This window comes from Punica granatum, chromosome 6, assembly GCF_007655135.1.
Source record: "Punica granatum isolate Tunisia-2019 chromosome 6, ASM765513v2, whole genome shotgun sequence".
Taxonomy (NCBI): domain Eukaryota; kingdom Viridiplantae; phylum Streptophyta; class Magnoliopsida; order Myrtales; family Lythraceae; genus Punica; species Punica granatum.
This window is the reverse complement of record NC_045132.1, coordinates 3,002,745-3,028,763: the sequence shown is the minus strand read 5'-3', so window position 1 is coordinate 3,028,763 and position 26,019 is coordinate 3,002,745. Positions and strand designations below refer to the sequence as shown.

Below are 26,019 nucleotides of genomic sequence, written 5' to 3'. Positions count from 1 at the left end.
TTTCGTGTTTTTTTTGTTTTTCATTATCCTGTTAACTCTTATATATATAAAACATAAAATGTATTTGAAAATATTTATGAAAATATCTAATACTTCAATCCCAACAAAAATGTTATTCTATTTTTTGTAATTTATGTTTTATTATATAGTAGTAATTTTTTAAATAAATTTGTTCATAAACTTTTAAATTTTTATTTAGTAAAGTGTTGTATTTGAAAAAAAATAAAACTTCATATAAGTTATGAACTTTGAAAATTATTAATTATTACTATTTGGATCACCGATACTAATTATAACCTTTTAGTCTATTTCTATTCTAACTATAATATCTATATAACATCTAAGTATAATAGTTCTTTATTATATATTTTTGAAATTGTATAATTAATTATATATTATATATGTTTATCCATATACTCAAATTAATTTACAATTTTATCGTCTCTATTAATATACATCATTCAATGCATTGATTCTCCTCTACTTATATATACTAACCTTCTTCATTCCGATGCATAGGTCTTTAATGGAGTTTATTTTGCTCAAACTTATGTTAAAATATTATCAAAATTTGTTAATTTTGATTGAAAGATTTTATGTTATAATATAATCGTATTTTGGAAACTCAAATAATAAATAAAATATATAGTTGTGAGAAAAATGAAATTAATTCTTTCACCAAATGATTTCTTTTATGAATATTTGTATTTCCAATTTGCATAAAATATGTTTTCATAACTAAACTGCATCTTTTCATAAATCTCATATTAATGATTTTCATGTTGTATAAAAATATGAAAGATAGATTTTTTTCAATTTTTAAATCATAAAAATAAAAATATTAAAATATAGTACGCAATACTTCTTCATTAGTATATTATCGATGTTATATATAAACACATAAACTTAATTGATGCAATTACAATATAAGAGCAAAAAGCTGATTTAAGATATTTATCTAAAGTACTTTTTAGTTATTATTATGGTAGAAAATTTATAAGATCTTTTGTTTGAAGCAATTTCTTGAAAATAAAATTAAAATCGATTAATTAGTTGGACTAAACTACTAAATGCGTAATAAATGTATCAATTCTCTTTTATTAAATGCATATAGATTTGTGCAAATATATTAAATATAATTATAATACTTTTCTAACTCTAAATATTTTTAGATAAAAAAAAGTGCAAAGATTTCGATAGCTTAAAAAATTGTATATATAAAAAATTATAGAACTTTTCATAAATCCATATTATAAATAAATATACTATACTTCTTTGCTAACAATGACTAAAAATAATTGACAACAAATTTTTAATTGTCTTATTATTTAATGCATTTAATGCAAGAATCTTACTTATTTTTCCTATAAATGATATTTTAACCAAAAATCTCATTTGGACATGTACATTCGTGACTCTCTATAACATTGAAATTTACTTTTCTAATAATATCTATTGCATGAGATACAACTTTATATATATATATATATAGATATAGATATATAGATTTTGCCACCAAATGCTCTTCTATTATCCATGGTCAGTTACAACATAGTGTACATTTTTTTCTTTACTGCTCCCTTTTTAATGTCAAATCTTTATAGGCTTTTTTTTATAGGAATAAATCTTCAGCCCGTTTGATTTCGCAATCTAATTTTAAGATTTTAACTCTAACCTTAACTCTAGTCACTATACAACAAAAGTCAACAACACAATTATTACTTTTTCATTTTTTTTCAATTTTTTTAACTATTCAATTCAATTTTTAATAATAAATTTTCTCAACTATTCATTACTTTTTCATACTTTTTCTAATAATTCAACATTACAATCATTACGAACCAATTAAAATCAAAATTCTACTCAACTTAACTCTAAAACCAAATACACTATAACAGACTCAATAAGTTGACGGGGGTGCAGAAACTCAATCAACATGATTAGCATCAGATCAATCTCATCTTAACATGCCTCATTTGCTCAAGCTCTAGTCTTAGCTTTTCAACGATGCTTCTATTCTGCAAATCACAGCTGCTTGCTAGTGCTTTATAAACCTCAGCTGAATCAGCCTCCAGAGTGACATAGCCAACCAGCCCAGGGAAAGATTCTGCATAATGTCGGGAGTCTCAATTATATACTCAAGAAAACAACCATCCATTGAGGGTGGGACTATTATTCGAAATCCCAGCGAAGCTCATCAAGCAATTAGAGTGCCTTGTTAATGAAACAAAAGGCCAGTGCATCCAAAGTTGCAAGAGATTAATATTTCTCGAACCCAGTAAATGAAGTGCCTGCCGGATGTTATGAATCGTAGATCTTAAATAAGTCAATATATATTTACAAAGTGATAATAAAGGTCGAATTTCATGTATAAGTCATTCGCATTGATGAATGTCCTATCCTCGATGAATAAAAATCTGATACGGTCTTACAATGATTTTATGTAACCTTGCATTAGAGCCTAATGTCATGTATATACTGTGGGCTTGTGATCTCCGAATATATAGCTTCTTTCGTGATAAGAAATGTGAAGAGGGAATTTTGAATACTAAGAATTGAATAACTGATTGAACTTGACAAAGACAATCAATTAAGCTTCAAGCAACACATAATGATGACTGTAAGAACAGAAATAACTTCCCAACACAACACAATGACCTCTTCTTCGACATGGGGGGCTCATGCAGTCAAAATTCGACAGCTATTCATGGGAGTAGTTCAAAGAGAATACAACAAAACGATATCGTATGTACATCTACACGAGAAATAACATAATGAGTTTACAGAGATCTCTCGATCGATCCTTCTATTGAAGGCCAAGAAAAAGGCTAATTAGCAGTAAGCGTTTCCCAGCAACTAAAAATTTGCACTAACATAATAACCAACTTTGATGAAGTGAAGCACTAAGCATGCAAAGCCCGAGTAAATATATTTAAACTCGAGATGCAAAATATATAGAAGTTGATGAAATTAAATCCGAGTAGCAGTCAAACTTGATGTATATTATGTATGAAGTCTAAATAATGTACATAACCAATTAATGGTATTTCTTTTCCTTTTTTTTTTTGGAAGCAATCTATATATTCTGGTGCAATTCACAATTAGTAATGAGTTTCTAATCGGCCGAAATACTACATCAGCTTCACCACACGTTAATATCATTTTATCGAAGACTCTATCACTTTATCTCTTCTCTCGTGTTTATGTATCTCTTCTTTCATTTGCTGCTGTAGTTCCTGTCATTTCATAGATTGTATGATGTCAAATAAGGATAAATTAAGCTATTTATGCATTAATCCAAAATCAGTGGGAGTATAGCTAGGGGCAGGCAAGAAAACCAAAAGAAACTGAACCAGAAATGAGAGAGAGAGGGAGGGGAAAAAAAAACTCAGGGACATTTCTACTTCAAATTCAATGCAGTTATTGTGACAAAAACAGCTTGACTAGTGATTCCGATTAAGCTAACTGTGGCGAACTGCTTTGATCAGAAATAATCTTTGTAAAATAAGTTACAATAATAAAACTAAAGTAAATCCACTAAAGAAGAATCATTAAATATAAGTAAATAACAAAGCACTAAAATCACTAAGTCAGCTTTAATTACGGTTCAATTTGTAAGAATAGGATCCAGCCGAAAGGAACACAATAATTTTTTTTTTTAATCTAGTTTCTCACTTAATCCGGATAACCACTTAACCCACCGGAGAAACCGGATATATTCAGAGTTTTTTAAACCGAGCTGACCCATTTGATCATCAAATACAAGTACACTAATTGAATATGCTTATGGTACGTTTGATTTCAGAGTTAAAGTAACTTTGATTTTGATTGTGAAAAATGACAAATGATTGTGTAGTGTGTTGAGTTAAAGTTAAAATTAAAATTTTTGTGATTTTAACTGCGAAACCAAACGGATTTAATATTCTCTAAACCATAATGGCTGTAATTTCAAATTGTGAACGTACATCTTTTGGGGAATTATTCAATGTGGATGGTTTAACAATGAAAGTACCTCAATAACAAAACAGATAACTGATGGAATATACCATAATATAATACTACTTTTTAAAAGTCCGCAGGGGTAGTCAATTGAGATTGCTTCTGGTGCCGAATAAATGCATCAGCAATCTCAGCACTGTTACTCTGAGCAATGGCTCGATGACCTGCAACTGCTCCAATAGCTCCATGCGGTTCTTTTCTTATTTGATTTTGGCCATTGTCCACTCCATCTGATGTTACCCCAGTACCCTAATAAAGCTTGCTGCTCGGGTGTCCGGTCGTAAAACTTGATTTTCATTGATGGATCAGGGCATGGGGCAAATCTATAACATTTTGAAATATATGCCAAGACTAAGTCAGATTACCAGAGCATGTTTAAACTAAACAAACAAGAGTAATCAAAGCAACGCAAAAGGAGTTCAAACATGTTAGCTATATATTATTATAGTCCACATAGAAACAAACCACTAGCCAAGGTTCGAACAGAACAAAGACAAATCACATACGGATTTTCAACCGAGCTATTTCCGGCTGGATCATCCAGGATAAAGGTGAAGGAAGATACTAATCACCGCACAAGCTCTTAACTTTTCTAGAAATCTGTCTATTGCTTCGGCTGTCTGATGATCCACTTTTTGGAAGGAAGAAAATTGCAAGAATCACATGCAAACTGAAAACACAATATGTTATCAAGTAACAATAAAAGTCAAAATTCTCTCGAGGCCTTGCGCTCATCTTGAAGAGCTTGAAGTCCATCTATAGCTCTAATTAGTATACCCTCCATCTGCAACAATAACATCAAACAAAGACCAGATATTATATATTGGACAAGCTATTAAGAAGGGCATTAATTGACAAGTAACCAGCCCTTGCAATGAATAGCTTGGACAAGAAAAGGTCTTTCCACTGTACAATGTAATGAATAGTGACCTAAGTCGACCCAACCGAAGTGAACAACATGCGGAAACAATGCCATCACCACATGAAGAAACTGAGATTTCCCCCTAGCCAAAAATGTAAATAAATAGAACGACCTTTGAACAAAAGATTCTTGATATACAAGGGGCATAAACTAATCCAGCATGGAATGATGAGTTATGCCGAGAGCTCCAGGCAAGATTACTAGCCATAAATTAACCAAAAATGCCATCCAGAGGTGGTATTTCTTTACAAAATATGATCACCCATCAAAATAAACCTCCAAGTTTGGTCAACTCATCCATAATGCATATAAGTCATTTTTCACTTATTGGTTCTCTTTCTCATTCACAAAACATCTCTTCATCCTTATCATATATCCATTCTTCCTACACATTTCTTTCCTTAACTAATTATCAAACGCCACCTACCACTTTTGAAGGCTGAAGCTCTGTTCATGCTTAAGGAAAATGAACTGTAACTGCAAATATTCCTTAAATAAATAAGAAAATCCCTACGTGCTATGAGTTCTGTAGGAGCATGAGGAGACCAAATCTGAACGAAGGGAACTGGCACACGATGACAAAAAATTACAACAGCCCGCCTGTGAGGGAGATTCTGGACAATTAAATCAAACTAACCATATATATTAACAAGTTGAAGATTTTCCTCCCAACTCGCATCAAGCATGAAGATATTTTAGATTTTCCCGCACTTAATTTCAACATGCGGTACTAGTTCAAAACAACAACAAGGATTCCTTTAGATGGGTTTGAACAGAAAATACTTCAACCTTCACCATTTTAGAGGTTGTTAAATCCAACCCCGCTTCCATAAATCAAAAGCTGCTTTTCCACACTACCTCATATTCGAACTCTCTATGTGGATTTAACTTTTCATATTCTTGCTCTTAGTATACTGCGAATTTACTTTCTCTAAACATATAATCTATGCTTAGCTCATAAAAAATTTTTGATGTAAAGACGAGATCAGAATTTGTCACAAAGACAAGGTCAGAATTTGTCATATCAAGACAAATGAGATATAGAAAGCGGTCCCCTTTGAGCCTCGGGAGGGATTTCAAAATCCAATTCAGGTATCTGCAAACACAGACAAAGATAAATGATGAGACAGTATTATTGGGGCATTAATAATACACCAAGAAAAATCAGCGCACAAATTACAGCAAGCAATATCGCTAAGAATGACTACTCTAACTAATTTTTTAAAATTATATTTAGGGCAATTTGACCATGTGGCTGCACTTCTGAAAATCTGATATTCCTGATCTACCAAACAATAAATAAAACAAGAGATTTGTATTTCCATCTATTTATCTTGAGACCTGTCGTTAGCCATATGCATAAAATGACATCAGATCTTTGCTAGAGTTCAAATCAGAGCCTACCTTATTGAAATAGTGTTGTATTAGAACAAATAAATATAGCTAGCTCCACCTAAAACTACAATAAATGACGTGCTAAAAAAGCCAAAAAATTAATAAAGAATCCTACAAACATAGTCATCTTGTCATCACATTGATGATTTTGTAACTCCTTGTGTTTAGTATTAACCTTTCCCTCTGATTAGGTTATCAGCGTACTCAAGTTCATTGACATCTATGAGTAATTAATTGCTTAAATGGACTATATATATATAAAGTTGTATTTAACCCTATTAAATAGGAATATAATAGTGAATGTCTCTATTAAATAGGGTTATCATAGTAAATGCATTAATGAATTAGTATGTTATAGAGGAATTGAATAATCTTACTTATTATTGTAATTAAAGAAGATATATCCAAAAGAAACATTAAAGAATAATTATAAACATTTATTGTTATGTTATAGGCAACTGCTATTTTATTTTTAAATAAATATATATATAATTTAAAGCAATTAAGAATTATTAAATTTTACTTAATTAACATTAATAATGATTATTAGCCTTATAAAAGTTAAATTAAATAAATCTCTCATCGAAGTGATTAGTCATTTTTATCTAAATTTATTCAAATTTACAAAACTTAGTATATGAAATATGAGTGAGGAAAAGACAATTGTAAATACTTAATGTTAAAATTTTATAAGCTATGATTATTAATCTTTCTTTCATTAAGTAAAGCTAGAAATTTTGTAATTTTTTTGGATTTTATTATTATTTTCTTGTAAATTGAATTGATAATTGAGATAATGTCTATCAAATATTTTACATTAATTATTTGCTTATGAGCTCTTGAATTAATATTATCTAGCTTGGTTATGAAATTTATCGTATTAAAGTTTATACAGTATAAAAACCCATCAATCAATACTATTAATCGTCTTAAATATCTAATATTTCATGATAAATTTTCTTTATAAAACTCGTGTAACGCACGAGTTCAACAACCTAGTGGGTAATATATGAGTAATACTTTTGTCTCGCACGGACCGTGCTACTAGTTGAATATTGGTTAAGAAGACCCGAAAATGCAGGTTCCATGGAGTTAGAGGCACTGGGCTTGCCTATATGTGAACAACTTTTCAACTTCTATCTTCTTTTTTTTCCTACCAGTTATAAGGAAGTTACATGGACTTAATAAGAAGTAAGGAGAAATAAATGAACATGAATGGAGAGTCTCACTGCTGAGAAGTGAATTAGAAATCATTAACGATTGCCACTGTACTACAACCCAATACTCTTTTTTATCTTCTTTTATTTCTAAAGAAAGGTTGAGTTTCCTTAATTAATCTCGTTGCCAAAAGAGAAAGGAGCAACAGCTTGTAGTTGGACCATGAAGAAAGGAAGAAACAACCATTTTGTCTTGGGCTCTTTCATGCTCAAATGGTTGAAATAATCAGAATTTTGGGCCCAATTTTGCTGAAAATAATCGCAGCAATTTGGGCTCAACGGACGGATCCAACCCAATCATAATACTGTCTTATAACATTTGAACTTCAACACCCTACCAGACATGCAGAGGAAAATGATAATTTTGTTATCCGATATCACATCATGTAATTGCATCGATTACTTCGATAACACAGACCGCATAATGCCGGCACCTCACGAAAGTAGTATACTTTCCTACATGAAGTTTTACATTTCATTGCATCATGCATGGTTTTTGAATTGCATTTGTTTCTTCTTGTAATTAACTGTCATGAAAAATAAAAATGAAATTGCAGAAAAAGATATCGTTAATAAGGGATTTTAAGCCTTATGATTAATGTAAGTTGTTGCTATTGACTTTTGGATGCTTTCATTAATTTAACTGAGCAAGGCATTGATTTCGCATTTGAATATTATGGGAATTTAACATTTTATATTGCCATGATCAGGGACCCGATCAACTTGTCGTTCAAGCGTAACAACAAAGGCAAATGATAACAACAATGGTTTTTTTTTTTAATTTGAATAAAGATTAAAAATAGATGAATCATTTTTTATTTTTCAAAAATTAGATTCCATCAGCACCTTATAAGGAGAGGTGCACAAAAATGTCAACTTCTTTCATTAATATTAATAATTACAACGATACTCTTTCAACAAATAATCACTAGATAGCCTTTTCACTTTTTTTCTTCTCCCATCTTTCATTCAACTCATAATTGTTTATTTATAAAAAAAAAAAAAGAACTCATAGTTATTTTTTTTTACTGAAAATGGGGAATATTTGGATTCTGTTTGGCTAATTTCAATTCATATGAATACGGTGTAAATGCACAGAATGGGTAAATCCTATCACATAAGTTTTGCAGCTAGCCCATCAACAAATCATTCTCTTGCATATCACAACTCAATTTAAGTTTTTTACCAAGGGAGTCGAGCGCATTCAATCACCTGGTTAGTCCTATTGAGAATAAAAATTCAACGCAAGATAGGAATGGTAATAAATAAACCAAAAACTCACTATCATGATAGTAGTTAGAGTAATATATAAGAATAGAAATGCTATCATATGCTGTTATTATTTATCTACAGGTCAGTCTTTATTAGTGACCACCTCTTTCTTTGAATAAAGGTGTTGACATCACAAACCGAAACTTCAACTTCGTCGTCCAAAAAATATATGAAGGGATCGTACTCGGTTGATTATTAGAACAAAATTCAGGTCAAATAGATTTGAACCTGTGTGCTAGAGGTTAAAATATTGTAACCATCAGTTGCTTTTAATATCAAAAATTCGGGTCATATGCGGTGACCGATCAATATTTTTCAAAATGCCATGCATGTCAGGATAACCGCACTATGTACACATTTTAAAGATAAAAAGCCATATTTACACATATTGATGCTAATTCTTGCAAACGGGAAATTGATATTAATAATTCCGGGAGATTTTTTTTTTCTTTTTTTTGGGGTTGAGAAACAAAACTTGACATATATGAACATGTAACATTGAGTCTTGTTTTTGGGTGAAAACTAATATGATTTCCTCCCTAACAAATCATCGATAGCTACAACTTCCATGCAGTCTAAGCAAAAAAAAAAAAAAAGAGTTCCATGGGGGGTTTGGTCGACTTTCTCATTTTAATTTGGGCATGTGAAAAGTGCAATTACACATTCGCTTAGATTAGATGTCTCGAAGCATGCTTTGTCTGAACATAAAATTTGCCAAAATCTGCTTAATGATCTTTAGCTAGACCTCTTTAGGACTTTCTTGTTCTTATTTTGGGCACATGGGTCAACTGTGAATGACCCATTTTATCCTTTTCACCTTCTCCGACCTAACTTTTTTTTTTCCGTTACAAAGAAGATCCATAAATTTAACACATTGAAATATAAATTATAAATATATTTAATAAACACAAATAATTCTATTAGGTATCGAACTTGGGACTTCTTAATTACCAAGCGAGAAGCGCGTTATTACGTTATATCCTTTCTTGATCTCCAAACTATCTATTTTATTGTGTGAAAAGACAACTTTTATCACCCAAAAAGGTAATAATTTATTTTTTTCGGTAGTGATAATAATTTTATTTTTTGAATGGTTTTAAAATATGTAAAAATTAAATTTGAAGTTAAGCTGATAAGTATCTCAATTTATCATTTCGTAAGATCTACATGTCATTTGGTAAGATCTAGTATCTCGTTGACTTGCTAGAGATTCTCGGTACAACTATATTGGCTGATCGAGAAGTCATTCTCATATACACCAAATTGATCTGCACTTATTTCCGTAATTCTTTTTTTCTCGTAGAGTTTATTGAACTAGAAAATAAAAAAATAAAAATTGATCCATCAGAAGATACATCACCGAGATTCTCCAAAATGCAAGTAGCAATATTTTTGATGAATCTTACATGACCATGGCAACATCTCTATCTTCACCCCAATAAAACTAAGAACACGTTTCACACCCTTTTGATCATCCTCATATACGAGCACTAATAAAATGATAATCCAAAAGTATCGTTTCATAGATCGCAAACATTTTAAAGTTATGCCTTTCAAGCTAGCATAAAAGGGTCAATACCGAGAAGTATAAAATATTGCACAAATTAATTAATTGAACGAACTGCGTATATATTCTGTAATGTTATGATATCGTCGAAAAGACAACATGAACTAATAAAATAATTACAAGGATCAAGATTTGGGCGATAATGTTAGGTCGACCACTTGAGCTTCTAATTCACCCAACTACAATCTGACCATATATATACTGTTTTTTGTGCACTCTACATATACATACATGTACATGTATATATTATTATACTTATAATATTGGAAACAAGTTGCTGTTGCAAAATCTCTCCAGCTGGCAAATATTTAAACAACAGTCCAAGAGGGCATATATTCTTGGAAGAAAAAAAATTCAAATTAAGAAATTCAAAAGCACCATTAGCTAGCAGATAAATTATTATATTAGCTATATAAAAACACACACATTTGTTTAAATGAAACTTTAGAACGAGAGGTGCCAATTCTGACCATATTCTTATAGCAAAGCAAACGTATTATGATCATGAACAACGTCAACTCTTACTTCTCCCGCGGTATATTTATTTAGGAATCGTGAAAGGAAATCACAAGTATATCAAATGAAATCGATTTTTCATCGCTTATATTACTGAAATATGTATTCTTAATCAATTACATAAACTTTTATTTCGCCTATGCAAGTGAAAGCTTCTTAGTCCCAAACATTGTAAGGGATTTTACTTATAAGATGTCAAATCGAGTCATTATCAATATGAAGCGTGCAAGCTATATATATATATATATATAATATAAATATGATCAATAAGTCAATCTTTATTTAAATTTTTTTACTTTTTTCAATGATTTTTTTTCTTTTTGCTTATCTAGCATTTTTTGCCCAAAAATAAATATCAACACTTGATTTTTATTCCCCTTCTTTTCAAAGCCATGTTGATGCCCGAGTGGGCATTGCCCAAGGTTATCGCTAATTAGAAAATATTCGTATTCTCAGCTCCTTTGTTAATTGAAAATGGAAAAACTTACTTATCCAAAAAAAAATAAAATTAAAGAATGGAAAAACTTTGAAGAAACGTCAAAAGGATACATTAAGATTAGATTGAATGAAATATTCGAATGCGTATTGATGTATACAAGTTACAAAAGTTACTTTGGACTTATGATCTCGTGACAAAGGATTTCTTAGAAAATTCAGATCCAACAAATAAGATGATCAGACCATATAGATGTGACACGATGCATTGACAATTTTTAAGAATTATTTATGTATAATAATTATTCGAAAATTCAAGACGAAGTTTCTTAGTTGCCGAAAAAGAAAATTATGAAGACTCGATGATTAGTATTTGTAAGTTTGATCCCTTTCAAACAAAATATCCTCCAATTCACTTTCTATTGTAAATAATTAAATGATGGGATATATATTATCAAGAGTTCACTTCTGCGGAACAAAAATCTTTCTCATCAAACATTTCTTTTTGTTGCTAATGCCCTTTGGAATACATTAGATTATTCGGAAGTGATCTTTCGCTATAGACAAACCATTGTTTAGGCTTTTGTTTAGTGACATTTTTTTTAAACCATTTTCATTCGTGATATTTTTTTTCTTATAATTTTTTTTGCTCTGCTTTTTTTTTCCTTATAAATTAGTTAATGATGTTCGACATACCTTTATTCGATTGATTGGTAAAGTTACATTGTGTTGGTGCATTCCAGCAAATCGAGATAGCTCGTGTGTGGGCACTCTGATATTGCTCTTAAACTACGAGGGGCAAATTGAAATTAACTCAAGCCTTTTTTTTTCTTCCAAATAAATTCTCAGAGAACTGACATAGTGAAAAAGGCCAAAAAGGGCAGGGAAAATAAAAGCAAATAACTAATTGACTAAAAATAGAAAGCCAGGACCAAAAAAAAAACATAAATACTATTCCAAATTCAGTTCAATAATTTTTATTAATTTCAAGCAGCTCTAACGAAACAAATCCCCGAGGAAGAAAGGGAAAATTTTAAAGACAAGAACAAAAATCACGATGTTAGGACAAAACAAATCCCAAAGGAGAAATGAAATATCAAAATATGAGAGTAATAATCATGACGTTTCGTTTAATTAATAAACTGTATTTTTTAAGATGGACGCATGCAGGTTTTGAAGTTCATTGAGAACATCACGTTGGAACCTGAATGGAATTGAGTTTGCGTTTGATAACAATTTAATCAAATAAGTGTTTTAAATTTAGTTACAAATTAGTTATTTATGAAATGAATGGAAGGAAGAGGGAATTAGTTACAAATTACTTATATAGGAAAATGAATGGAATGAGATTATTATATGAGAGAATAGTAATCATGACGTTTGGTACAATTAGTAAACTGCATTTTTAAAACAGGCACATGTAGGTTCCAAAGTTCATTGAGAGCATCAAGCTAGAACCTGAACAATATAGGTTATGTTTAATGCTTAAAAACTAGTTACAAATTAATTATATATGAAAACGAATGGGAGGAAATGTCTAATCTTCTTAATCATTACTTTAAAAACCATTTAATGGGCATGTAAAAGAATTTTAACTTAATGGAATAAGTCAAATTTTACTTTTTCTATATATTTCTTTCCATAACCAACTAAATGCTCTTAATTTTAAGTATGCAATTTGTCAAAGACGACCTTAATGTGTGCATGATAACACAAATTAAGTGTTGAAATTGAAGTTCAGTACTTAATTGTGTTCAACTTGTTTGATAAATAAAAGAACTTAACTTAATATACTTAAGTGAAAGAACACTTAATGATTAAATAAGTGAGAAATACTTTTTTTTATTAAAGTCGCTGCAATTTTTAGAAATTACAACGGAGTACCTAAAACTTTTCTCTAATTGCAAAATAGGTTTCGTCTTGGCTATACATGGAAGGGGATGAGAGAGATAGAGAAAGAGAGAAAGGGAAGGGCACAATCATAATTCGGTTCAATGGGGCTCCGGCACCGGCCATCACCATGTCGAGGCTTCTAGCGATCTCAAAGGCCTTCACTACCTCGTCCGGGTGGTGGCGACTGGGATCCAAGTCACCACAGTCTAGAATCCCTCTCTTTCTCTTTGAAATTCATGCTTTTGACCGGCCTCCTCTGTGGTGGTGGGGCTGTTGACAGAGCCCTTAGATTTCTCTCATCTCTCTTCAATTTTAAAGGGTAAAGAGGGGATTTTAGGCTGCGAGGGTCGCCTTTGAGGTCGTCGACGACCACGAAGAAAGTGTTGGTGGTCGGAGTCAAGCCCTACTGCCCCTCCGGGTACGATCAGATCAGGTTTCAATGTAATTTTTTCTTTTTTCATAGTTTTTTTTCTATTTATGAGAATTATTAAAAATAAAATATAAAAGTGTTGGAAAATAGAATTAAGCAAAATATTGCACCACCAAATAAATATTTTATTGAAAAACTTCAATTATCACTCGTCTATTTCACAAAGGGATGTTTGCTTAATTATTCAAGCATTTGTTGTATTGATTATTTAAAATTTCAACATTTAATTTTGATAATTTTGAGTGTTTAATTTAAAGTCTAAAAAGGCACATCTTTAGTTTCATTGCTATGTGCAGATGTGTCGTGACCTTAACGGGAAAAATAAAAAAAGAAAGCAAAAAGACAAAGCATAGTCAAGTGACCAGAATTACATTTGTGGGGAATTTTTATTTTTTTTAGAGGGTGAATCATTTTGTGGGGAATTTCGAGGAAAAATACATATGGCAGAGCAAATGAGAATATAATGCCCCGTTTGAATTCAGAGTTCATTGATTTTAACTTTAACTTTAGCTTTAACTCAACACACTACACAACAAAAATACACATTTCCCAATTCAAAAATTTTAACTTTAATTTTAACTCAACACATTATACAATAAAAACACACGTTTCCCAAGTCAAATTTATAATCACATCTCATTTGTCATTTTCCACAATCAAAATTAAAATCAAAATCAAAGTAACTTTAATTCTGAATTCAAACGGCCTAAACGTTCAAGGAAGGGCAGAGGATTCAATTGGATTCAGACTTTAGTGGAAGCTGCGACAAATGTACATGGAAATCCTGCTGGTCATTGCCATTGGATGGTGACTCTCTCTCTATCTCTCTCTATCCATTGATGATCCATCCCACCATGCTTTACCCTTTCCCTTTACCACCAAATATTACGTCAATCCAATCTAATAGACCCTACCGATCACATCATCTACGGTGACTCGATATTATTGAAAATGAATCCAGCTGCTACCCCATAAGGCATGAACCACACAAAAGCTCGAACTGCATCGAATCAAACACACAAACATCTTCGAACAGATTGTACCATTGAGATCGTGATCGTATCGAGAATTCTATGAATCTGTTATACTGATGTTGTCTCACTGTACCAGTTCTAGCCCTCCACGATCGGTTACAGGATCGAGGAGTTCGAACTGCAACGAATAACTTGTGTTGCGCCGAGATAAAAGCCGAAGAGAGTGTGAATTCCACGTAAATTTTGATTCGGAGTACTGTATCTGATTCTGCACAGCGCGTCGGCCGTGTTCCGAGTTTAATCCATATTGGTCACCAATCAATCACCGTCTTCCCCGTCCCACCAAAAATTATATACATATATATGTATAAAGAAGAAAAGAACACAGTGAGAGAGAGAGAGAGAGAGAGATCGAGATAGAGAGAGATAGAGAGAGAGCTCTAGAGATATAGAGAGCCTCCTCTCTAGAGTCTCTCTACATCTCTCTCGCTCTCTCTCTCTCTCATCTCTCTCTCTATCGCTGCTCTCTCTCTCTCGCTCTCTCTCTCTCTCTCTCTCTCTCTCTCTCTCATCTCTCTCTCGTCCTCTCTTCGCTCTCTCTCTCTCTCTTCTCGATCGCTCTCTTCTCCTCTCTCTCTCTCTCTTCTCCTCCTCCCAGTCCACTAACTTACTCCACTACCGGCCGCCCCAAAGTAAACGCCTCCTCTCCTCTCCTCTTATCATCCATTTGAGCTGCTCTGCTCGGCTCTCATCCCTTCTTTCCATTTTTATTTAATTTTTGATAAAAGAAAAAAAAGGTTTTTTTTTTTGCCAAAAATCACCATCATCCTCCACTCTCTCTCTCTCTCTCTCTCTCTCTCTCTCTCCGTGTGTGTGTCTGTGGTCAATGGGTTTTCTTTTCTTTGCAACAACACTTGGGTGGAGGTGATGATGGTGAGATGATATGATATGATATTCAATTTCACGCCCTTTCTCTTTGCAACAACACTTGGGTGGAGGTGATGATGGTGAGATGATATGATATGATATTCAATTTCACGCCCTTTCTACCTTCCTCTTCCTCTTCTTCTTCTTCTTCTTCTTCTTCTTCTACTTCTACTTGAATGAGAAGCATCAGAGAGAATCGGCCAAATCCACCATGTGGGTCTTGTTCTTGTATGCCCTGTTGATGCTCTGTTCTTTTGTCTCGGTCTCTGTCTCCCTCTGCGACCCGCCTGATCAAGCTTCCCTCCTCTCCTTCTCCTCCCATCTCTCCCCTCCTCTCAACTGGTCTTCTTCTTCATCTTCATCCACCTCTGATTGCTGCTCCTGGGAAGGCGTAGCCTGCAACGCTGTCTCTGGTCGGGTCACCCAGCTGTCCCTCCCCAACAAGACGCTCAATGGTACCCTGCCCCCTTCTATCCTCAACCTCTCCCGGCTCTCCCTCCTCAACTTGTCCCGGAACCGGATCTCCGGCCCTCTCCCTTCCGGGTTCTTCGATTCGTTGCCCGCCCTGCAGATTCTCGATCTCAGCTTCAATGATTTCACCGGCGAATTCCCGTCTCTGCCTCTCAATAACTCCCTGCAGGCGCTCAATATATCGAGCAACCAGTTCTCTGGGGGCATCCCAGGATCGATTTTCCAGTCAGGCCGGAGGTTGGCCACCTTCAATGCCAGCGACAACAGCTTCTCGGGTCTGATTCCATCGCCACTCTGCGACGTCTCTAACCCTAACTCCTCCCTGCTGATCAGTTCCCTCGACTTCTCCAACAATAACTTCAGCGGGGAAGTACCGGCTGGACTGGGGAGCTGCTCAAAGCTCGAAACTTTCCGGGCCGGATTCAATTCCCTGACCGGGAAGCTCCCGGACGACATGTTCGGCGCGACAGCCCTCCAAGAGCTCTCCCTGTTCGTGAACCAGCTCACGGGGCCCATCAGCAATGGAATCACGAACATGACCAATCTCAGGATTCTCGCCCTCTACTCGAACAACTTCACCGGCCCGATCCCTGCAGATATCGGGAAGCTCGAGCAGCTCGAGCAGCTCCTCCTCCACGTCAACAACTTGACGGGCTCGCTGCCCCCTTCCCTGAAGGACTGCACCAGTCTCAGGAAGCTCTACCTGAGGGTAAACAAGCTCGGTGGGAACATCACGGAGTTTGACTTCTCCCCTCTCAAGCGGCTGACAACTCTGGACCTTGGCAACAACAACTTCACCGGTAACTTCCCTAGGAGCCTCTACTCCTGCACAGCACTCACTGCTATCAGGTTCGCGACTAATGGTCTCAAAGGTCAGATTTTGCCGGACATTGTTAATCTTCAGTCGCTGTCCTTTATCTCTGTTTCGAACAATTCGCTGGAGAACGTCACCGGGGCATTGAGTATCTTGACGGGTTGCAAGAGCCTCACGACCGTTATACTCACCAAGAACTTCCTCCACGAGCCGATGCCCAGAGACTGGGTCTTAGCCGACCCCAACGGGTTCCAGAAACTCCAGGTTTTGGCCCTCGGAGGCTGCAATCTCCGGGGAGAGGTTCCTGGTTGGCTTCAGAGGTTTACCAGTCTTGAAGTGCTCGACCTGTCCCAGAATCAATTCTCGGGCTCAATTCCTGGATGGTTGGGGGACATGGCGAACCTATTCTACATAGATTTGTCGAGTAACCTGCTTTTGGGTGGGTTCCCTATTGAGTTTACGGCCTTAACTGGGCTAAAATCAGGGGAGCCATCGTACCATGTCAATCAGACTTTCCTGGAGCTGCCTGTGTTTGTGATGCCTAACAATGTGTCAAATCAGCAATATAATCAGCTCTCAAACCTCCCGCCAGCGATTTATTTGTACAATAACAGCCTCAGTGGGCCCATCCCCAGGGAGATTGGGCAGTTGAAGTCCATCCATGTCTTGGAACTCAATCACAACAACTTCTCTGGCACCATCCCGGATGAGATATCGAGTCTCAGCAACTTGGAGATCCTCGACCTCTCCAATAATGAGTTCACTGGCGTCATCCCTGCCTCGCTCAAGAATCTCCACTTCTTGTCCTTCTTCAGCGTGGCTTACAACAATCTCCAGGGAATGATTCCTGCAGGAGGTCAGTTTGATACCTTCCCGGACTCTAGCTATGTTGGGAACCCGGGACTGTGTGGCCGGCCTCTCAGCGATTGCTCAAATCAGTCGGGCAGCAGCGGTCAGGAGGGACGCAGCAGGCGCTCCAACAGGAAACTCGTGCTTGGGCTCGTCCTAGGAATCTGTTTTGCTGTTTTTCTGGTCGTATTTCCATTTGCATTCTGGGTTGCATCCAAGAGTAGAATCATACCACGAAGGGATAGCGATAATAATGAAATGGACATAATGTCCATCAACTCCAACCAAGGGGCTTCTTCTGAATTTGACAGGGACTCGAGCTTAGTCATTGTGTTCCGGGACAATCTGAATGATATGAAGGACCTCACAATCTCTGAAATCTTGAAGGCAACGGACAACTTCAATCAGGCAAACATCATAGGATGTGGTGCATTCGGATTGGTCTACAAGGCAACTCTCGCCAACGGGACCAAACTCGCTGTTAAGAAGCTCTCAGGGGACATGGGCCTCATGGAAAAGGAGTTCAAGGCTGAGGTAGAGGTTCTCTCTAATGCCCGACACGAGAACTTGGTGACCCTTCAAGGATACTGCATCCACGAGGGCTCGAGGTTGTTAATATACTCTTACATGGAGAATGGGAGTCTCGACTACTGGTTGCATGAGAAGAGTGACGGCCCTGCCCATTTAAGCTGGCCCATGAGGCTCAAGATAGCCCAGGGGGCGAGTCGTGGGGTGGCCTATATGCACCAGATATGCCAGCCCCACATTGTGCACCGTGACATTAAGTCGAGCAACATACTTCTTGATGGCAAGTTCGAAGCCCACGTAGCAGACTTTGGGCTTTCGCGATTGATTCTTCCTTACCACACCCATGTTACAACAGAACTTGTCGGAACTTTAGGTTATATTCCTCCAGAGTATGCACACTCTTGGGTTGCAACCCTGAGAGGTGACATGTACAGTTTTGGGGTTGTGATGCTGGAACTGCTAACCGGGAAGAGGCCCGTCGAGATAACAAAGCCCAAGGAGTCGAGGGAGTTAGTGGGTTGGGTCCAGGAGATGAGGAAGGAGGGCAAACAGAATGAGATCTTTGATCCACTGCTCCAGGGAAAGGGCTTTGAGGATCAGATGGTGCAGGTTCTCGACGTGGCCTGCTTGTGTGTCAGCTCGAACCCATTCAAAAGACCGACCATCCAGGATGTCGTTGATTGGCTGGAGAATGTGGGCCAATGAACCTGTGTAATTATAATTAGTCTTCTGTGTTAGAACGATTTCTTTTTGGTGGAAGATCTGTACAGTGGAAGGAAGGAAGAAAGAAGCTTCTTTTCAGGGAGAGTGCATACAGTTACGAAAGGATCGCGAGTCTCAAGTTCCCTTCAGCGGAGGGTCTCCGTGAGAGGCTGGTTGTATTGTATATCTGTAAATTGACAGAAGCAGAATAATGAGATCCTTTCTCAGGTGCAGGATTTTGTTTTTCGGATTTGGACCTCGCTAGAGATTTTAGTTTTGAGTTCTTGTACCTGTTCGATGTATACTACCTGTATCATTAGAAATTCCACAGGTGATGATAACAACTTCCACGGCTTGTCGGAAACAAAGAAGGAAGCCAGTTACAGTTGTCTTGTCTGCTTGTATAGATTGACAATAATAAGACTTGAATGCTTAAAATCTACTGAGAGTGCTAGAATTTCTCATCTCCTGATTAGAATCTCCCTGCTATTTCTGTTTTAAGAGCTCTCTTCTTTTGCTGTTCTGCCCCGTCCTGAACTGCAATGCATTGACAGAGGACAGACTTGCGAATATTGTTTCGTGGATTTACAAGTTATGCAAGAAGCTCTGTTTCTCGTGCTAGTGCATTCATGCATTTTGAGTTCCGGTCCACCGTCAGCCGGCTTCCCGACCAATAGCATTGCACCTTTTAAATGTTCAACGGCCTAACGGGTACAACTTCAGTGGTTTAAACTGTCGACTTAGGATTAGCTCTATGTTTCATGGAAGAGGCCCGACATTGGGTTGGATTCATGGGCTTGTTGGGAAGTTCGAAAGCCCAAAATTGGTCGAAGAAGAGCTGCCATTTTCCATTTTACTCTACAAGGAGGAAATATCGACTGAACACCCAATGTCTGTAAAACCTCCGACAGGGACGAGAGGAGGTAGACACGGACTTCTCATGGTGTATACTGTATACGAGGTTCTTCTCATCACCCCATCACCAATCTCTCCGAAGAAGAACAACCCACAAGTTAAAGATACTGAATTTGGGGTAATCAACTGTTTCTTGAGGGCACGGAGGGAGAGATACATATACAGTGATGAAGCAAAGGGAGCTGGCGGGGCTGCTCTGCTTCACCTGGGTGGTGACTCTTCTCTACGGGGAGATGTTTGCTTTCTGGGTCCCTTACCTCTGGTCCTGTTCTTGGCCTCATCACCATCACCAGTCGTCGGGATCCGAGGTATTCTTGGAAATCCACCCTTTTCAATTTTGTTCATCTCTGATCTCTGCTATGCCGATTCTGTGCAAAAATTTTAGGATTCATTTGCATTTGGGCTTTAAGAAGCATTTGGAGGCGAATTTTTTGAGAGCATTCGTGGAACCTTGAGCATTTTCTTGTTGGATCCTTAGGTGCCTGAATTGGGTCTTGGTCAAACACACGACTTTTTCGGTCATGTTTGTTTCAGAGTATGTTTGGTACATTTAGCTGACACTGATGAAGCTATGAACATTCAGAACCTATTCTATCTTTCCAATAGTTCCAAGTGCTATACTAATGTTTTGGTCAATTTTGGTGCGAAGGGTGTCAAGAAATTGTCTTTCTGGACCTGGGTAAATAGCGAGGCATCTTTGGAGGTTGTTCATCAAATAACTTTTTTCTATTATCGGATTAGTGGGAGACTCTGCTGTTGAGGAAGAGTTTGTAATCAGATGATTGTATATCATTGTCTTGCTTGCTTCTCAGATAGGCCCTTTTTCTTGTCCGTTCTCTTTCACTTTGGTGCCTATCTGTAAGGGAAGTCCTAAAAGGAAGATATTTGTAGATATAACTTATTGCCTCAATTGATATCTCTGGAGATCTGAGATTTGTAGCAACTTCCTCCAAGCAGCCCTTAACTGGAAATCTTCATATATTATTCTTCTGTCAATTTGCTATTTCCTCTGTTTGTTGCTCTTCAATTTCAGCTGGACGATAAGTATTTGTGAAAGTCTATCTCAATATTTTTCAACTGCTTTACAAAATCTGTATTGTTGCTGATATCTTCCCATTTAGGCGTTCGGACTAGTTTATCTGCTAGACAGTTACTTGGCTCTGAACTTATTTAAGAAATTCCTTTTAAAGTTAAATGGATTTGTTGTTGTTATCAAGCACAAGTGCTCGATGCCGTTATAATCATATATTCTTCATGTATGGATATTATTTCCAATAATGAGCCCATGCTTACTAAAGTTTGGCTCTTTCCCTTCTTGGTAACCTCAGATGGTTGAGGCAGGAAAACAGAATGATTATGCCAAAATTGCTGTTCTTGCAGATCCACAGGTAAATGTTGTCTACTATATTTTTTGAAATTTACTGATAATATTGTTACTAGTCTGTGCTATCTTTCTTCTAATCCGGATCTTAAATTCTTTTTCTAATTCAGACCTTAGTTTTGACAGCTTATGGACAGAACATCAATTGGTCTTGCTCCAACATCGCCTGCACTCAAGGCAGCACAGTTTTATACTGACCTGCACATGCGAAGAGCATACTTGGGTTCCATACTCCCTTTCAAGCCTGATGCAGTTATATTTCTGGGTGATTATTTTGATGGCGGGCCCTTCTTGTCGGATGAAGAGTAATGTCTCAAATTCTTATTTTTCTTTTACCACTAGAGTTTCAAGAGCTACTCAAAATGGGCTACTTAGATTTGATATTTAACTTGTCACATATAATTAGTTTAGTTACCTGCTTTGAGTTTTCACTGTTCTCTAAAATATTACGAAATATCATGCATTATTGAAGTTGCCTTTGTTTAGCCTCTTAATTTCTTTTTTCAAGTGAAATACTCTTCATTGCATCCAGTAGTGGGAATGCAATTCTAGCCCTTATATGGGAATCTTTTGCTTAGCTTTTAATATGATGCTTACTACTTGCTCTTATCAATTTTACCTGTTTAGATGGAAGGACTCTTTACGCCGTCTTAAGCATATCTTCGATCTCAAAGATCAAGGAACGCATGCAGATTTTTCAGTCTATTACATCCCAGGGAACCATGACATTGGCTATGCAATCCTTCACCCGCATAAGCCGCAGGTACGATAATTGTGTTGGTGCAGTATTTGAGAGATTGTGACAATCATTGATTGTTCTCAAAGAATGTGTGGCGCTTTGAGTCAATTGTGGCGGAATATTCAAGCAAAAAACCACCTATCATGAAATTGAAATCTGCTTAAAATGAAAAAGAAGGTGAAAAAGAGGTTTGACTCATATACATATTTTCTCAAAGTCAGGTCATCAGCCGTTACGAGAGTGAATTTGGGGCAAGGAACCACAAGTTCACAGTCGGGAAAGTAGACTTTATTGCCGTTGATGCCCAAAGTCTAGATGGTGAGTGGAGATGGACAAACTTTGATAAAATTGCATCTTTTATGTGATAAGATTGGCCATATGATATTTGCAGCATATCCACTAAAAAGTCAGTCTTCCTTATCATGGGGTTTCGTCAAAAATGTTTCCTCTGGTATGCACACTATCTTAGTCCATTTTGTTATAATCTTATTGAACAGCTTGAAATAATCTTAAGTCATTTTCAACAAATAATCAAATGAGGACATCCTTTGCCTTGTTTAGATTCAAATTCAAACCCACGGGTTTTGTTAACCCATATTCCATTATACCGCCCGGATTGGACTAATTGTGGGCCCCACCGTAAATCTCCAATCATCAATCAGGTAAGTACCTTCATTTTTTTTGGGTTCTTTCAGGTCTGAGTTTTCAAATGTCTTATACTACATTGATATTTGAACTACCATTTGTCTCTCTGTGTTCAGAGGTTCCGAAGAGCGATTCAAGATCAAGGCATACTGTAAGCTTCTGTTGTATACCAAAATTTGTCTTTGTAGTTCTTGGCTGTACTTATTTGTAGATGTGAGATTCATCTTCCAAGACTTGATTTGAAACAGGTATCAAAACTACGTCACTGAGGAATCGTCGAATGATTTGCTGGATTTGATCAAACCTGTAAGTTCACCTCCATATTGCAGAGTTTGATTCTTTTGAGAATTTTTTTAGTTACGTGGAATTGCTTTCTAGGTGCTTGTTTTATCAGGTCATGATCATGATCAATGTGCTGTGAAGCACGAGTCCAAGCTTGGAACTGTTGAGGAGGTGAGCACTCAGTCATATCTATTAACAATTTATTATAATCCTATGATAATTTTTGACAGAATATACGTGTTTGCAGATCACTCTAGGAACGATAAGCTGGCAGATGGGGAACTTATTCCCGTCTTTCATGCTAATGTCCGTACGAAACTTCTCTGAATCGGATCCAAATTTGGCGAGTCCTCAAGAAGCGGTTTTGACTCAGCTTTGCTTTCTTCCTACGCAAACATACATCTACATATGGTAATCACCTAGTGTTAAAAGATACCAATCTTCTTGTAAGTTAGTTACCAGTAATAATAAATGGTCACATTTCTCATGACTTTTCCCTTTTCTTTGTTTCCATTCTACTGTATGGAACATATCTTTGATTCGCCAAGCAGATTGAGAGTTGAAATCTGCTTGATCAATTAAATGGTATCTAATGAATTGGGGTTTCAAGCTGTCTCTAATCATATATATTCAATGAACTCTTTAAGTGATTTCAAGTACTTAATTTGACAAGTTTTGGTGAGTACTGCCTCAGGTAAAATTCCTTTAGCCAGTTGTTGAAATCTGTGTTTCCATTCTATCAGGTATCTTGCTCTGTTCGTTGTGACTCTATTTAGCCTCCTATTTTTGCCTACGAACAACAAGAGTCTGTGGCAACAGGTAGTTGCAGTTCTCAGCAATTGCAAACAAATACTGAGTTCAAACTTTTTTGGAGAGGGACGGAAAGAGAAAACTGATGATGAAGATTGTGAGTATGAGATGATTTGGGATGCAGAAGGATCCATGCACCTCGTGAAGAAAAGTTCCAATCGCCCTCAAGCACGTTCAACTGATAAGGATTCAGTAGAAAGGTCAGATTGCATCAAAACTTTTCATGATAAACTTATTCATGTTATCTTGTTCTATACTGGTCATTTCCACGAAATGATACTTGCTTTCAAGCCATCCCTGAAATCTTTTGCTAGAAACTTTGTTTATGTTAATGCTCTCTTGAGACCACTGGCTGGTCGTGTATTTAAAACAATGGTCTTTGGCACGGTGACTTCTATCAGCTTTAACTTCTCCCCGCCTCTCATTTGACATCATGTGTCAATCCAAAATAGGATCCCTGATGAAGTCTAAACATAAACTGGATACATGGGCTTGTAGTGTGTTCACGGACATAGGATTAGCTTTTCAATGTATCTGTAAGAACAGAGTCCTTCAAGGGGGAAAGAAGTAACAAGTGAAGTATATTTCATGATCTCTTCACTGTTCACCATGTATAATTGTTCACCATGTATAATTGTTATTTGTTTTCCCCTCGGGTCTTTGCAGGGGTGGAGCTCTTATACGGCCCACGGCTAGAAAACTCAATCAGGAAGCAGAGACCTCTACAAACTTGGACATAAGCATTGAAGGTGGCTTCGATCCAACCGCAAAGATTACACCCAAACCGAACAGATCGATAAGCTCGATCGTGATTCAGAGACTGATCCGTACATTACGAATGCTTACTTTCATTGCTGCGGTGAATGTCCCTCTGTACGTGATGCTGCTGTTCAAGGATTGGAATGATCAGTAATGCAGAATATAACCAGTGAGGACGTCTTGTGTTCCTACCAGCATTGCTTGGGATCAATTCTGATGCTGATGAGGCAAGAACACGGTAAACTGAGGATTGAGAAATCCCCGTTGTACTTTCTGCTGTCCATGCGGTTCTGCAAGTGTCCCGGTGCAGCTCGGGGGCAGTTATACACGTTATGCTCAGCACAATTTTGTTGTGTTATGCTCTTACACAACAATTCGTGTAACATCTGCTCTAAGTGCATTGAACAACTGCAGAGCAAATTTCTCCGAAGCTTTACCCATTTCCAGTTAATGAGAAACTCGAGAGTGGATGTTTCGGAACTCGTTTCGGGATTAACAATGTGTTAGTCTTGTCGGGCTCCGATCTTGGCTCACTCCTTTTCTTTACATTCCCCCTGAGTTAGTTACCGTCTTCCAATCCGTATGGTGATAAAAATCCCCACCAGCCTAATCAAAATACCTTTTCCATTCGTGTTTTTCCTTCATATTTCTGATGATGTCAATTCGATCTCCCAATTCATTTTGACCCTTAACTCTTTGATGTGGCAGTGTATGAAAGTTACTCGTCTTGATCTAGTCATTCATTAATATGGCCAGCTGTGTTGTGCGTGCTGTCTTTCGAACATTAACGTTATTTGATTGATTAAAAAAATAACATTAAGTTGGTGTTGAAATGCCATTGAAAGCTTTATGTATGGAGAGCCAAACATTGGTTTCGATTCTGACAGATAATAATGCGGGAGTTGACTTCTGGTTAATTAATTAATTATTAAACCATATAGATCAACACAAATTCTTAAAAAGAATGAAATAAATATTAAAGATTTATTGCTAGATAATGATGATATTTGAGAGAGTATAGACCGATAATAAGAAGATCTCACGTTAATTTGATTCTCGTGGTGTAGATATCTATATACTTTTATTAACTTTTACAATTTTTGTTTTTAAAATTTATATTTTATTGTATTAGATTTATAAATCATCCTTTTAATGAAAAAAAAATCTTTAATGTGGTGTTTCCATGGCATGATTTATAAACCAAAATTCTTGATCACTGCTCCTAAGGCCAAATTCGATCCTCTCGTTTTCTCTCCGTAGTATATAATATTTTTTTTTTCCGAGAAATTATCAGCATACTCCGAATTAGAATATTTCAAATCTAAAACTAACAATCAATGCTTGATATCCTATGGCAACTTCCTAGCAAAAATGAAAATTTATTGCAATTTCCTGGAGGAAACAAGTTGGTCGATGGAAAAAAGAATTGGGACAAACTTTATTTTCGCTCACGCTCAATAAGCATCAATTTGAGGGCGTCTCATTAGGCGATCGATACCCTTTGGAAGTGTCAACAAAGTCTCTGCCATCGATGATCTCAAGATGCATTATAAATTGTCTATGTACCATTATTGATA

The 26,019-nt window shown here is 36.3% G+C and overlaps 2 protein-coding genes across 4 annotated transcripts; both read left to right on the top strand.

Moving 5' to 3' along the window:
- Positions 1-15,318: 15,318 nt before the first annotated feature.
- On the top strand, positions 15,319-19,359 carry LOC116210452 (tyrosine-sulfated glycopeptide receptor 1). The gene is made up of 2 exons (XM_031544319.1): positions 15,319-15,544; positions 15,619-19,359. The coding sequence occupies exon 2, from the start codon at positions 15,759-15,761 to the stop codon at positions 18,912-18,914; it is 3,156 nt and encodes a 1,051-aa protein (XP_031400179.1). The 5' UTR covers positions 15,319-15,544; positions 15,619-15,758; the 3' UTR covers positions 18,915-19,359.
- A 421-nt stretch (positions 19,360-19,780) lies between these two features.
- Positions 19,781-24,990, top strand: LOC116210453 (uncharacterized protein C630.12). Of its 3 annotated transcripts, none has more exons than XM_031544320.1 (13): positions 19,781-20,134; positions 21,155-21,214; positions 21,334-21,512; positions 21,835-21,970; positions 22,168-22,264; positions 22,338-22,397; positions 22,508-22,608; positions 22,708-22,742; positions 22,840-22,897; positions 22,970-23,044; positions 23,121-23,284; positions 23,617-23,883; positions 24,350-24,990. In XM_031544320.1, the coding sequence occupies exons 1-13, from the start codon at positions 19,994-19,996 to the stop codon at positions 24,594-24,596; spliced, it is 1,620 nt and encodes a 539-aa protein (XP_031400180.1). In that variant the 5' UTR covers positions 19,781-19,993; the 3' UTR covers positions 24,597-24,990. The 3 variants fall into 3 exon arrangements, with proteins under 3 accessions (XP_031400180.1, XP_031400181.1, XP_031400182.1); XM_031544321.1 differs by having other exon boundaries at positions 20,062-20,134; positions 21,325-21,512; XM_031544322.1 differs by having other exon boundaries at positions 20,076-20,134; positions 21,318-21,512.
- Positions 24,991-26,019: the final 1,029 nt, after the last annotated feature.